This window comes from Antechinus flavipes, chromosome 4 (genome assembly GCF_016432865.1).
Source record: "Antechinus flavipes isolate AdamAnt ecotype Samford, QLD, Australia chromosome 4, AdamAnt_v2, whole genome shotgun sequence".
NCBI lineage: Eukaryota > Metazoa > Chordata > Mammalia > Dasyuromorphia > Dasyuridae > Antechinus > Antechinus flavipes.
Genome location: NC_067401.1, coordinates 139,927,136 through 139,940,453, shown reverse-complemented (window position 1 = coordinate 139,940,453; position 13,318 = coordinate 139,927,136). Strand labels below are relative to the sequence as shown.

At 41.0% G+C, this 13,318-nt stretch overlaps 1 protein-coding gene across 4 annotated transcripts in view; it reads left to right on the top strand.

Moving 5' to 3' along the window:
• PYY (peptide YY) overlaps positions 1-13,318 on the top strand; it is a 41,290-nt gene extending 27,972 nt beyond the window's left edge. The window contains exons 2-6 of one of the 4 annotated variants that reach the window (XM_051994809.1): positions 7,032-7,224; positions 10,924-11,049; positions 11,900-12,087; positions 12,428-12,513; positions 13,102-13,318. In XM_051994809.1, the coding sequence (XP_051850769.1) occupies positions 11,900-12,087; positions 12,428-12,513; positions 13,102-13,142 (315 nt within the window). In that variant the 5' untranslated portion in view covers positions 7,032-7,224; positions 10,924-11,049 and the 3' untranslated portion in view covers positions 13,143-13,318. The other 3 variants (XM_051994807.1, XM_051994806.1, XM_051994808.1) reach the window with 3 other exon arrangements.

Below are 13,318 nucleotides of genomic sequence, written 5' to 3'. Positions count from 1 at the left end.
GGAGTGGGCAGACACTAGCTGTCAATCAATAGATCTGTGTTTTAGTCTCAATTCCACTTGTAAGCAGCTGGATGATATTGGTCAAATGATTCCTCTGGTTTCAATTTCTCCTTCTGTTGGATGATATTTTCCTTGGAGTCTGTCACTTTCTCTGACAGGCCCATTTCCCCTCTCCCTCCCAGATTCCCATTTGGGTGATTAAGATCCCCATAGGCAGGGAGTACCAAGGGTGGTGATGATATTTGTCCCACAGTGGGGCCTCTGGGGCACTCTCATCTCCTCCATCCCACCCACCTTGACCATGTAGCCTGTTATCTCTGATGTGGCAGATAAGATAAAGATTTTCCGGACTAGAGCACATTGGGAACCATCCGTGAAACCATTTCCAGGTGTGGGGTGTGGCAAGACGGAAGGTTAGTGGGTGTTTGAGGGAGATAAGGCCAGGACAAGTACATCTCTGGCTCAGCTCTGTACACAGATGCCACTTACATTGACAAACAAACTCTTCTTACCTCAAGAAACTCAGGGGCCCCAGATATTGGCACAAGAGAAGCCCATTTCCTCTTCTCCCACCCTCATCCCCCATCCTGGCCAGAGATGGATATCCTTGATTCATGGGTTCCTAATAGTGATAAATAGCTTGGAAGAGGTCTCAGAGGTCAATGTGTACTCTGGAACATAGGGGTGAGGGTTTTGGGGATGAAACTCTTACAAAGTTACAAAGTGACTGATTACAGTCACTTTGGGGTCTGTAATGTGGATTTTTTCTGTGTGTGTGTGTGTGTGTGTGTGTGTGTGTGTGTGTGTGTATGTGAGAGAGAGAGAGAGAGAGAGAGAGAGAGAGAGAGAGAGAGAATGAGAGAGACAGAGACAGAGACACACACACACAGAGACAGAGAGACACAGAGACAGAGAGACACAGAGAGCGACAGAGACAGAGAGACACAGAGAAAGACAGAGAGAAAGGCACACAGAGAGAGACAGAGACAAAGAGAGAAAGACACAGAGAGAGAGACAGAGAAATAGAGAGACAGAGAGATACAGAGAGCGACAGAGACAGAGAGACACAGAGAGAGAGAGACACAGAGAGAGAGAGAAAGAGAAAGGCACACACAGAGAGAGAGAGAGAGAGAGAGAGAGAGAGAGAAAGACAGAGAAAGAGAGAGAGAGACAGAGACACAGAGAGAGAGACAGAGAGAGAGAGAGAAAGAGAGAGAGAGAGAGACAGAGAGAGAGAGAAAAAGACAGAGAGAGAGAGAGACAGAGAGAGAAAGACAGAGAGAAAGAGAGAGAGAGAGACAGAGAGAGAGACACACAGAGAGAGACAGATAGAGACACAAAGAGAAAGAGAGAGAGAGAGAGACATAGAGAGAGACAGACAGAGACAGAGACAGAGAGAGACAGAGACTGAATGAGTTTAGATTATTTTGTATATAGGAGAATGTGAGAGTGTGCTTAAGCCCATATGCTAGTGTGAGTTTACTTCATTGTATAAAACTACTCAGGAAATGGTGTGTTTGAAAAATTGTAGATGCCTGAAGCCTGGATGCTCCAATTATTTTTTGAGCTACTAGAGTTTGATCTTCTGTTCTCCCAGGGAATATCCAGCAAGGAATCTCTTGGATCCAAGAGGCATTAATTTCCCTCTCTGCAGAGAGGCCTTTCCCATTTTCCACAGAGATGAATCTGCAGCTAAGACTTCTGCACATGAGGGTTGCAAAAGACATGTGGAGGAAACCAGAGAGAAGGAATGGAGGTCCCTGCCTCCCCCCTTCCCCCTCCATTCTTAGTACCTGGAGGCTGAAGCCTCAGTTTTTAAGAGTCAATTGAATTGCCCCCGGAGCATATGATCTGATCTTTTTCTATACCAATCTTTTCCTATTCCCTTGCCAGGAAGCAGGTGAGGATAATGAAGCTGAAAAGGAGAGCTAGGAAGGGGTCCAGGTGTCATGATTTACAACCTGACAAACCTGGAGGCCCCTCTGTTCCCTTCCCAGATGTCACTGCCACATTCATCCAAGGCAGTGGTGCAGATGGAAGGTGATTGTTCATTTATTTCTCCCCCTCCTTCCCTGTTCTCTAATTGCTGATGGGTGACTGATCTGATATAGTCAGAACTAATGATTTTTCCATGGGTTTTAGAACTAATGGAGATGTTAAAGAGGAAAAGAATAAATGACACATAGTGGTTTCAATCCCCTCCTTTCTTCTCCAACACATATTTACATCCTGCCCCAAGATAAGTGGATAGTAAAAAGCATGGAAGACAGCAAAGGGATAGATAGGATAATAGCCTCAGGAGTCTCAGATGGGAAGAGGAGAGGAGAAAGGAAAGCAGAGGGATGGAGATGAAGAACAAAAATAGGAGGAGAGAAAAAACACAGAAAGGATGATTAGGAGAGACTAATTAGGATCAGTGATTTAGAGTCAGAAGGGATGGCTTTATATGTCATCTGATCTGACCCCCTCATCTAACAGATGAGGCAACTAAGGAAAATTGCCAAAGTTCATCTAAGTTATAAGTGGCAGAGCTGAAATTGCAAACTTAGTTTTCTAACTGCTAATTTTGAACTCTTATCTTATGCCACTAATAGATTTCTTCCCAAGATTAGAGAGATCAAGAGATCAAGAGTCTCAGTAGAGACAAAGCGAGAAATAGGAACTTTCCCCCTGGAATTGGAGGAGAGAAGAATCTGGGGGAGGGGAGGAGAGAGAAATAAAGAAAAGGGATAAGAGAAATAAAGGGAGGAGAGAGAAATGAGAAAAGATGGGGAGAGAGATGAGAGAGAAAAATGGAGAGGGAAGAGAAGAAAGCTAAATGGGGGAGAGAGAGAAATGGAGGAGAGAAATAAGAAGAGAAGGGGAGAGAGAAACGGAGGGGAGAAATGAGAGAAATGAGAAGAGATGAGAAAGAGAAATGAGTGAGAGAGAAATGGAGAAGAACGATAAGAGACAAGGAGCAAGAGAGATGGAGAAGAGAGCGATTAAAAAAAGATGAGGTAGAGATGATGAAGAAAGATAAGAAGAGATGAGGGAAAGAGATAAATGAAGGAGAGATAAGAGGAAAGGATGAGGACAGAGATAAATGGGGGTGAGAGATAAGAGAAGGAAGGGAATAAATAGATGAGAGGAGATGGGAAGAGAGATGAGAAGAGATGGGGGAGAGAAAGAAATGGAAGAGAAAGATAAGAGGAGAGAAAAATGGAGAAAAGAGATGAGAAGAGATGGGGAGAGAGAAATGGAGAAGAAAGATAAAAAGAGATAAAGAAGAAAGATAAATGGAGGACAGAGATAAATGGAGGAGAGAAATGAGAGGAGATGAGAGAGAAAAATGGAGAGAAGAGGTAAGAACTGAGAGAAATGGAGAAGAGATAAGGAGAGAGAGAAAAATGAAAGAGAAATATAGAAAGAGATGAGGGAAAGAGAAATGGGGAGAGAGAAATAGAGAAGAGAGAAAAGAAAAGAGAAAAGAGGAGATGAGATGAGGAAAGAGATAAATAGGGAAGAGAAGTAGAAAATAAAGTAAGAAAAGATGAGAAGGATACATGACAGATAAGGGGAGAAGAGAAATAAGAGATAAGAGAGATGAGAGAGAGAGAGGTAAATTGAGGAGAGAGAGATAAGAAAAAATGAGGAGAAAGATGGAGGAGAGATGAGAGATGAGGAAGCGATTTAAATGGAGAAGAGATAAGAAAAGAGATAAATGGAGAAGAGAGATAAGAAGAGAAGGGGAGAAAGATAAGTGATGGGGAAAGAGAAATGGAGGAGAGAGATGAGAAGAGATGGGGAGAGAGAAATGGAGAAGAAAGATATTTTTTAAGGTGAAAAATAAATTGAGGAGAGAAATAAGAGAAGCAGAGAGATAAATGGAAGAGAGATAACGAGATGAGGGTGAAAGATGAGTAATGGGGGAGAGAGAAATGGAGGGGGGAGATGAGATAAAGAGAGAAATGGAGGAGAGAGATAAAAAGAGGAGAGAGATATATGGAAGAGAGAGATGAGAAGAGATGAGGGAGAGAAATGGAGGAAAGAGATAAGAAGACATGAAGAGGTAAATGGAGAGAAGATATAAGAAGAGAAGAGGAGAGAGATAAGAAAACATGAGGGGGAGAGGTAAATGGAGGAAAAAGAGAGAGATGGGGAGACATAGAAAATGAAGAAGAAAGTGAGAAGCGACAGGAAGAGGAATGGAAAAATAGAGAAGTAGAGATAATGAAAGAGAAAAGAGGCAGAGATAAGAAAGAGAGATTAAACAACTCTGATGGATGTGGCTCTCCTCAACAATGAGATGATTCAGGACAGTTCCACTGGTCTTATAATGAAGAGAACCATTTGCACCCTGAGAGAGACCAGTAGGAAGTGAATGTGGACCATGACATTGTATTTTCACTCTTTTTGTTGTTGTTTGCTTGCATTTTGTTTTCTTTTTCATTTTTTCCTGTTTGATTTGATTTTTCTTATGTAACATATTTGTGGAAATATATGTGGAAGAATCACACATGTTTGTAACATATTTCATCACTTGCACTCTAGGAAAGAGAGTAGGGGGGAGGGAGGGAAGATTATTGGTACACAGGGTTTTGTAGGGGTGAATGATGAAAATTGTCCACATAGGAGCAGCTAGACGGCACAGTGGATAGAGCATCAGTCTTGAAGTCAGGAGGATCTGAGTTCAAATCTGATCTCAGACACTTAATACTTCCTACCTGTGTGACCCTGGGCAAGTCACTTAACCCCAATTGCCTAAGGGGGGGGGGAAGAAAATTATCCATGCATTTTGAAAATAAAAAGTTTTAGTTAAAAAATACTATGAAAAAGAAAGATAGATAAAAATCTTGGAGATGAAAATATCTGGGTTCAGATACAAACTAAGTGTATTATTCTTAGCAAATGATTTAATTCTCCAGAGCCTCAGACAACTCTGAGTTGAGTTAACCATTCTACACGGGTAGAGGCTGATGAAATCAAATCTATGGACTATTTTTATTTTTTTCTTTTTACCTTGGTCCTGACTAACTAACCCATCTTCTGCTCTGTCACCATATTTTATAATCTCCCAACCCCATTTCTGCTTTCTAGTCTCTGAAGGAATCAATTTCTTATTAAATCTCTTGTTTCTCTTCTCCAGGTAATTAGCAAAACCTTCTAGAGATGGCCTGTTTTCTGTCTTCAGACTCAAGAATACCTATGTTCTTTTTCTATTCTGTTTCCTCATATCTCTTTTGCTGAACACTATGTCAATTGTTATCTGCACAGTGCCCTCTCATCACCTGCCTGTCCTTTATTTTTACAAAAAGCCCCCAGAAAACTAATAGCTTTTTTCCCCATCTGGTCTAGGTCTTGTTCTTCCCTTCTATCAGCTACTCTAATATAATGTCCCCCACAATACACAACTGTATTTTAAAAGTAAATCCCACTAAGGTCAAATTTAACTTTAAAAAGACTTGAGACCTTCAGCCCATTTGTATGGTGTAGTGTGACTTAGCAGATAAAGTGCTAGACTTGGAATCAAGAAAGCCTCCTTTTGACATTTACTAGCTGTATGACCATAGATGAATCACTGAGTAAGACTTAATTATTAAGTTATTTTTGTCAGTCAATAAACAAGCATTTATGAAGTTCTTTTTAATGTGTCAAGAACTGTGCTGAGTTCCAAGAGAGAAGCAAAAAGCAAAAACAAAAATTCTTCTCTCAGTAACTTAGACACTTTTTTTTAGGGGTGTGAATCAAGATTTAACTTTTTATTGAACTTCTGCTTTACATATTTATTCTCTTTCTATGGGTTTGAGAGTAGATTTTTTTTTTTTTTGTATAGCAGAACATGAACTCATTAATGAGTTGCAGCTACATTTCTTTCCAAAACACAATTAAAACATTCTAATGAATCATATTGGGGTTGACAATATAGAAAAATTAGAATATAAATTCTAAAAGGAAACTTATTTTTCTGCTATTATTTTAAAATTTGTATCTTGTGTTCACTGATCCCTTTTGAGATAGATTGTTGAAACGGGATAGTGCTAGACCTAGATTTAGGAAGTTCCTAGTTAAAATCTGAATTTTCATGTTAACTAGTTGTGAGATCTTGGGTAAGTCCATTTCCTCATCTGGAAAATGGGGATAATAAGAGCACCTACCTTCCAAGGCTGTTGTGAAAATAAAATGAAAATCGAAAATATTTGTAAAATACCTGGCACATGATAGGTATTCATAAAATGATACTGTTATTATTTTATTTATTCTTACAGCTTTTTAAAAAGTTATAGATGAGTACATTGGTAGGAGTGTTTCCAGAATGAAGAAATCATGGAACCTTTTAATATTGATTCAGAGCTTTTCAGTAATGGAGTAGAAACAAGAAAAGAAGTACATTAACATTTTGTTGGGAGGGAAAATTTTCCAGGTCATCTTGGTGGATTTCAGCCAAGCCACATTCCTTCTCTTTCCAGTGCTTGCTTTTCTCTGTTCCATTATGGTTCAGGATCCTTTGCGATTAACCTTAACTAGTGTTTTTAATATTCCTTCCTCATAATCCCTCAAATTGGCATATACAGTCCATATTTAAATCATCTGGTCTTAATTTAGTAACAGTGTTTGTCCTGACGATGTCAGGATAGCTTCCTGCTCCTCCCTTCAGGGAGTTCCCCGAGGACAAGGATTGGATTTCCTTTATCAGATCCCTCCAACTGAGATCCTTTCCCAGAGACGGGAACTAATATGGGCTGTGGAAGGGAGATGTGTTCATTCCATATGATACAACTCACTGATAAAGAATACTTTCCAGAAAATCAGAGTAAGTTGACTTAAAAACAGGTAATTAAAAGGAGCCATAGGATGCTACCCCTGGAAAGCTTTACAAATAGGACCAACAGCTCTCTGTCTTGGATGTTATACTCACAAAACTGCCTAGAGACAAAGGGTTAGAGAATGTAATATTAGTTGCTCCCAAAATTTCTCCCAAGAATATGATTATTTCATGAATTTGATTTTTTTTTACCATTTTATCTTAATGTAATTGATTTCCTTTATAGATCCATGTATTTTATGAATTTTAAACATTCTTCTGAGAAGGGTCCATAAGAAAGCTTCACCAGAATACCAAATGGGGTCCATGACATCACAAAGCTTAAGAACACATTCTCAAGAGGACCTGGGACTCCCCAAAATCTCTTTATTTCCCCATGATGAATTTTGAGATGTCAACAGTTCCATCTAGTCAATCAGGTAGGGAAGGATCAATTCTGCTGATCAATTAAAAGGATGGAAGAATGGATTTCATCTGTCTTTAGATGCTCTGTCCATCAACTCTCCTTAGGTGGACTGTCCTTCCCTTTCATTCTTAGGAACCCTCCTCCTAGCCTATAACCAGTAAATTCTATCTTTACATCTTTGTTCCAGATATGATTCTGTTTCTGTCACTGTTTCTCCATCTCTGTGTGTGCAATACCTAAAGCTTTAGTATGTCTCCTTACTTCTCATCTGTTTCACTGTCTCTTGAGTTCTTTTAATTTTACTTGTGAATTTTATTGAAATCATTATCTCATTCTCCATTTCTCTATTGATTGATATTTGGTTTGTTTTCTTTCTTTCAATCTATTAGTTCTGTTCATTTCACTGTCTCACTCTCATTATCTCTCTCCCTTTCTGTATTTCTTGATTTCTCTCAGCCTATTAGTTCAGGCTCTGTCCCTTTCCACAAGCTAGGATTAGATATGATGTCTCAGCAGAATGGAAAATGAAAAGCAATGAATGATTTTCATGTGATTATTACATAGCTTCTAGGAATCCATTCGCTGCTCTGGTGTCAACCAGAGATAACCTGAGTATCTCCCTATATCACCCACCTTCCCCAAATCTTCTGTGAGTCCAAAGGAGCTGTTGAAGGTGCTGAATCTGACTTCTCCATAGAGGTGGGATGGAGATCAGGTTCTAGACTTCTATTAGTGTGGGGATGTTGGTCTAATGAAGACATGGTCTCCTATACATTCTTGGTGTAATTCTTATTTTCAGACTCCAAAATAAGTTGGGATAGCTTGGGAAGGGAGGTGAGGGACTGGAGGGAGTCATCTCTTATTCTTCATAAGGCTTGGGGGATATCCCAAGTATTTGAGTGCTTGGCTCTCTCTACTGCTGTATTCAAATCTTAGGTAGATAACACACTTCCCTTGAAAAAATCAGTGGTCTTGGTTCACCTCACCATTCCTTAAGAAGATGGTATTGAATGTCTGGTCAGGCAGAATTCTAATGATTGATAACTTCTTTGGCCCCCTTAGCCTGGCTTGTACCTGGCTGGCACCATCTGAGTGCATTTGAGTCATCTGAGATGCAACTGTTTCTGAGAATGAAAGTTTGTAAAGTTTACTACTGCCCAGCATATAAATCCTGGTCTATGTAGAGATAGAGGAGGCTAGGTAGTACAGTAGATAGAACAGTAGACCTGAAGTTTGGGAGACCTAAGTTTAAATCTAGCTTCAAATATTTACTAATTTTATGACCTTGCACAAATCACTTAAGTTATTTCTGCCTCAATTTCCTTTACTGTGAATTGGGGGATAATAGTAGCACTTACTTGCCTCATGAGGATCAAATGAGATACTGTTTGGGAAGCTCCTAGCATAGTGTGTGGTAAGGGCTTAATAAGTACTTGTTTCCTTTTGGAGAGAGGACATACAAAAAGGGCATCCTTTTGATAGGATTCTAATTGTTGGCTCCAACCCCAAGCCTCACAGAAATAACTAGCAAAAAGCAGATCAGCATGCCCTGATGACCACATCATCTAGTTTAGGTATAGTATAGAAATCAGTGAATAAGAGAGTAGCAACAACAGAATACAGAACAGACATTGGACCGCAAACCTTCATAGATCTTTTCCCCAACATGGTGCCTGCACAGTTTCCCTTTTTTTTTTTTTTTTTTTTTTTTGCTGTTCTTGGATGAACCTATGGTTACAATGTCATTATCATACATTAATACCCCTGGCCACCCTCCCACCCCGTTGGGTTTTTCTGTACGCATAACTGCCTGCAGAGTTCCACCAAGGCTTTAGGACCTCACCATGTCAACAAATTCCTCCTACAACCTCATATTTTACATATCTTCTGGTGTAATCAGCACCATTTACTCTATTAAAATCCTTGTCTTGCTTTGCTGGGCTGCTGACTCCTTCAGAGAGCCTGGTTTACCAACTCGGTGTTTAAATGTCATTAAATGCCTTTGCTTAGGTTGGAGACCAAGCCTGATTTTTTTCAGAGACAAAACCATGACACACCCCTGATACCTTAGCATTTCAGACCTTCTACAAGGCACTTCCTCCTTTCCACATGAAGTCCAGGGGCTAAAAAAATTATTCAATCCAATCACCAACCACAATGTCTGAAAAACCTTCCTTTTTTTTTTTTTTTACTACTTCACCTAATACTTCTAACTGCTCCTACCCCCCAGAAGTCTCTCCTTTACCCACCCAAGTGAGCTGAATAAATGTTGGAATGAGACTTTAGAAGCCAACCAGTCAGCTCCCTCCTCCCATGTATTGATCAGATAAAATAAAATGTCTGGATGGACAACTATGGTGAGTGAGGCAGGTTTGGCATGGATTCAAAATAGGGAACTCATCCTATTGATTCTATACCCTCTAGAAATCTATCTTACCCTGCAATAGGAGGGGAATGAGATATGGAAAAGGGAGGAGAGTGATAGATATAAAAGGGAAGGGAGAGGTCAGTTCCAAAACACTTTTGAGGAGAGACAGGGTGAAAGGAGAGAAAATAAATGAAAGGGGGATACAGTTAACAATAGTAATTGTAAAAAGAATTTCAAAGCAAATTTTTCTGATAAGGTCCTATTTCTCAAAGATAGAGGGAACTGAATCAAATTATAAAAAAGAAGAGCCATGCCCCAATTAATAATGATCAAAAGATATGATCTGTGTTCAAAGGGCTATAAATTATCCTTTGACCTAACAACACTACTACTAGGCATGAATACTAAAAGAAATTTTTAAAAAAGGAAAATGACCTATATGTACAAGATATATTCATAGCAGCTCTCTTCTCAGGGCAAAATAATTGGAAATTAAGGAAATGCCCATCAATTGGGGAATGTCTCAATAAACTATTGTATGTGCTTATGATAGAATTATTGTTCTATGGGAAATGATGAGTGGGATACTTTCAGAAAAAAACCAACAACACATTACCTGGAAAGTCCTCTATGAACTCAAGCAAAGTGAAATGTACTATATACAAAGTAATAGCAATGTTCTGGGAGAACTAGTTGTAAATGACTGCTATTCTCAGCAAAGTAATCATCCATGACTACTATGAAGGATTTAGGATGACAAATCCTATCCATACCCAAAGAAGGAACTAACTGTCTGAAAACAGATTGAAGGATTCTCTCTTTCTCTATCTCTCTCTCTTTTTAAACTTAATTTTTCTTGAGGGTTTTTATTTTCATTAGGATGGTAGATCTGTTTTCTTTCACAACTTGACTTTTATAGAAATGTTTTTTCATAATTTCACATGTGATTTCTTACTTGTGGGTGGGGATAAGAAACGGAATCTAGAATTCAAAAATTTAAAAAACATGTAAAAATGTTTTTGAATGCAATGGGGAAAAATATTAAATAAATCAAAAATAGATTCTATATACTCACCACACCTGGTCCTTTTTTTATTCAGCTAAGGGGATGAGAAAGGTGGAGTGGGGATTCCTTTTCAGAGGGACCTTCATCATTATCTCTATCAGTCTAACCCACCTCAGTTCCTAAGGAGGTAGCAACAGCATCCTTATCAATGTTGGTAAAGAAGTCAGATGATCCTATTAGATGGGGAAGGAGGGACCTCCCCCTCTCAATCACCACCTTCTTTTGCCCTCCCCCTCTCCTAATGCCCTCTCCTTTCCCCTCCCTTCCTTCTTCTCTAGCAGTTATAAACAAGCCCCAGGAGGAGAAAACCCCGGAGGGAGTCGGCTGGGCCCAGCAAATAGCTTCAACCCCTACTCTTTCTTTGCTTTATCTGCTTCTTGTTCCTAAGCTCCCAAATTGATACAGTGAGTATTTAAACAAGGTACAATCAAGGGAGGGTTTGGGGACAGGGTAAAGGGTGTCAGAAGGAGACCACCCTCTCCAAGGAATTAAGGGAAACTGAGGAAAATTAAGAGTAAGATAGCAGGGGCTTTAGAGAGGACACTTGGCTGTGAGATGTAGGAGACTAAAAGAGTGAAGGGAGTAACTGGGAGTAAGTGGAGAATCAAGATTGAGACTTTCCCATTAGCCAAATAGAGGCAAGAGTAAGGGAGTCTTTAATAGATAATAGGGTGTTCTGAGGATGGAGGATCTAGATGGTCCTTTGAGAACACCTGAATCTGAGGGTCTTGACCTCTTCGGAGGGAATAAGGAGGATGCTATCAGGGGCTAGCAAGGTTGTGGTAAGAATGGGTGAAGAAGGCCCCAACCAAACTCCTGGCTGGCTTTTCTTTTCCCCCACAGGGTTTCCTCTTTCTGATAACTGGGATTTTGTAGGGAAAGGTCAAGGAATAGACAGGGTAGTGATGGGGAGGTGGGCCAGTTAATTATACCCATATTTCTCAAATATACAAACTGGGTTTGGGAAAACAGTGAATGTGAAGATGTTTGTGAGTGGATTTAGGTGTTTATTCCCAAGTCTGCCTAAATGTTTGTTGGTACCTGTGTATTTCTGGGCAAGTCAGTTCTGTCTCAGCCTCCGTTGCCCCCTGTGTAAAATGAGAGGGTCGATCTCCAAGAAGCCTCCCAGCTCTGAAAGCTAAATGCTTTGAGTGCTGTTGGGAATCTTTGAGAGGGTGAATGGGAAGGGGGTTTGGGAAGGGGAGAAGAGAAACATGATGGGGAGATCGGCTAGCCCTTTCTCTCCTTCTTCAGATGATGACTATTTGGAGGCCAGGGGCGATGTCGGCTGCTCAGCTACTGGCTCTGCTGGCCTGCCTAGGGGCTCTGGTGGAGAGCTACCCCATCAAACCCAAACCCCCGGGTCCAAAGGCCACCCCGGAGGAGATAAATCGCTACTATGACTCACTACGGAATTATCTCAACTTAATCACCAGGCAGCGGTGAGGGGCAAGGCTGTGTACTGGGGAGTGTGTGTGTGTGTGTGTGTGTGTGTGTGTGTGTGTGTGTGTGTTTAACATTCACAAGTGCACTCTGGGTCTTGGCAGGGCTTCTCTCCTGCCCACAGTAGATGAAAGAATACTGGGGAGGAATGGGACTGGGAGAGACATACTTTGAGTCACTTTCTGTATCTTCTCATTCCCCTCAACTCTCTCCTGTCACTCTCGGGCTCTGGGGATATCTCTTCCCCCCAGGGGAGCACCACCAAGCTTCTCAGTGTGAAGATGAAGTGCAGGCCAACCAAGCGCTGACCCCCTCCCCACCTTCTTGCCTTGCCTCCAGGTATGGGAAGAGGGATAGCATGAAAGCAGAAACCCAGCTAGCTGAGATGCTCCCGACAGCAGAGGAAACCAGAACAGCAAGTCTGGGTAAATTCACTCCCTCCTTCCCAAACCCTTTTTCCTTGCATCCCCATCCTCCCAACCACTATCAAGTTCCTAGCAAGTTCCTCAAGGGCAGGGACTTGACCAGGTATCCGTGGCACTTAACACAGGACCTCGCACAAGATAAGAGTTCGGTAGGTTTGTTAAAAATCTGGTGGTTTCTTTCCCTCATTAACCTCTGAAGGGTCCTGTGGTTTTCTTTGATTTATTCCTTCCTTCCTTCCACAAGCAATCAGTAAGTAACTGCAGTGTGGATTGTGTGCTGGGCTAAGCAAAAGAGGAAATAGAAGGCAGGTAAGACTTGGTCCATGTCTTTTAGAAATTAGTGGGGTCAATCCACTGCCTCCCCTCCTTTCTCCATTTCTCCTCTTCCCAGACCAGGATTCTGTATTTCTGCCGTGCTGGCTCTTGTTCCTTCCATATTGTCCAATCTCCCCTGGACACTCTCAGATGGTAATCCATGTTTTCTGATTGGGTCATTCCTCCATCAAGGAATCTTCTCCTCCTCCCCAGGTCCTGCCTACATCCCCTAAATTCTGATTGAGAAGCTTCCTTCTTCTTCCTTCCCTCCAGGTGAGAAGAACTTTATGTTTGGTGATGATTCCAAGTTTTGATGGATCTCATTTACATACCAGATAAAGTCCACCTGGCCAGGACTCCCTGCTCCAATGAATCTGATCCTCCCATTCTTGGGGGAGCACTGAGGGCTAAGTCCTCCATTTCTGCACCTGCAGGAGGGCTATAAGTGACTGTTTCCTGGCTCCTTAATAAAAAGCAAGTTTCATGGAAA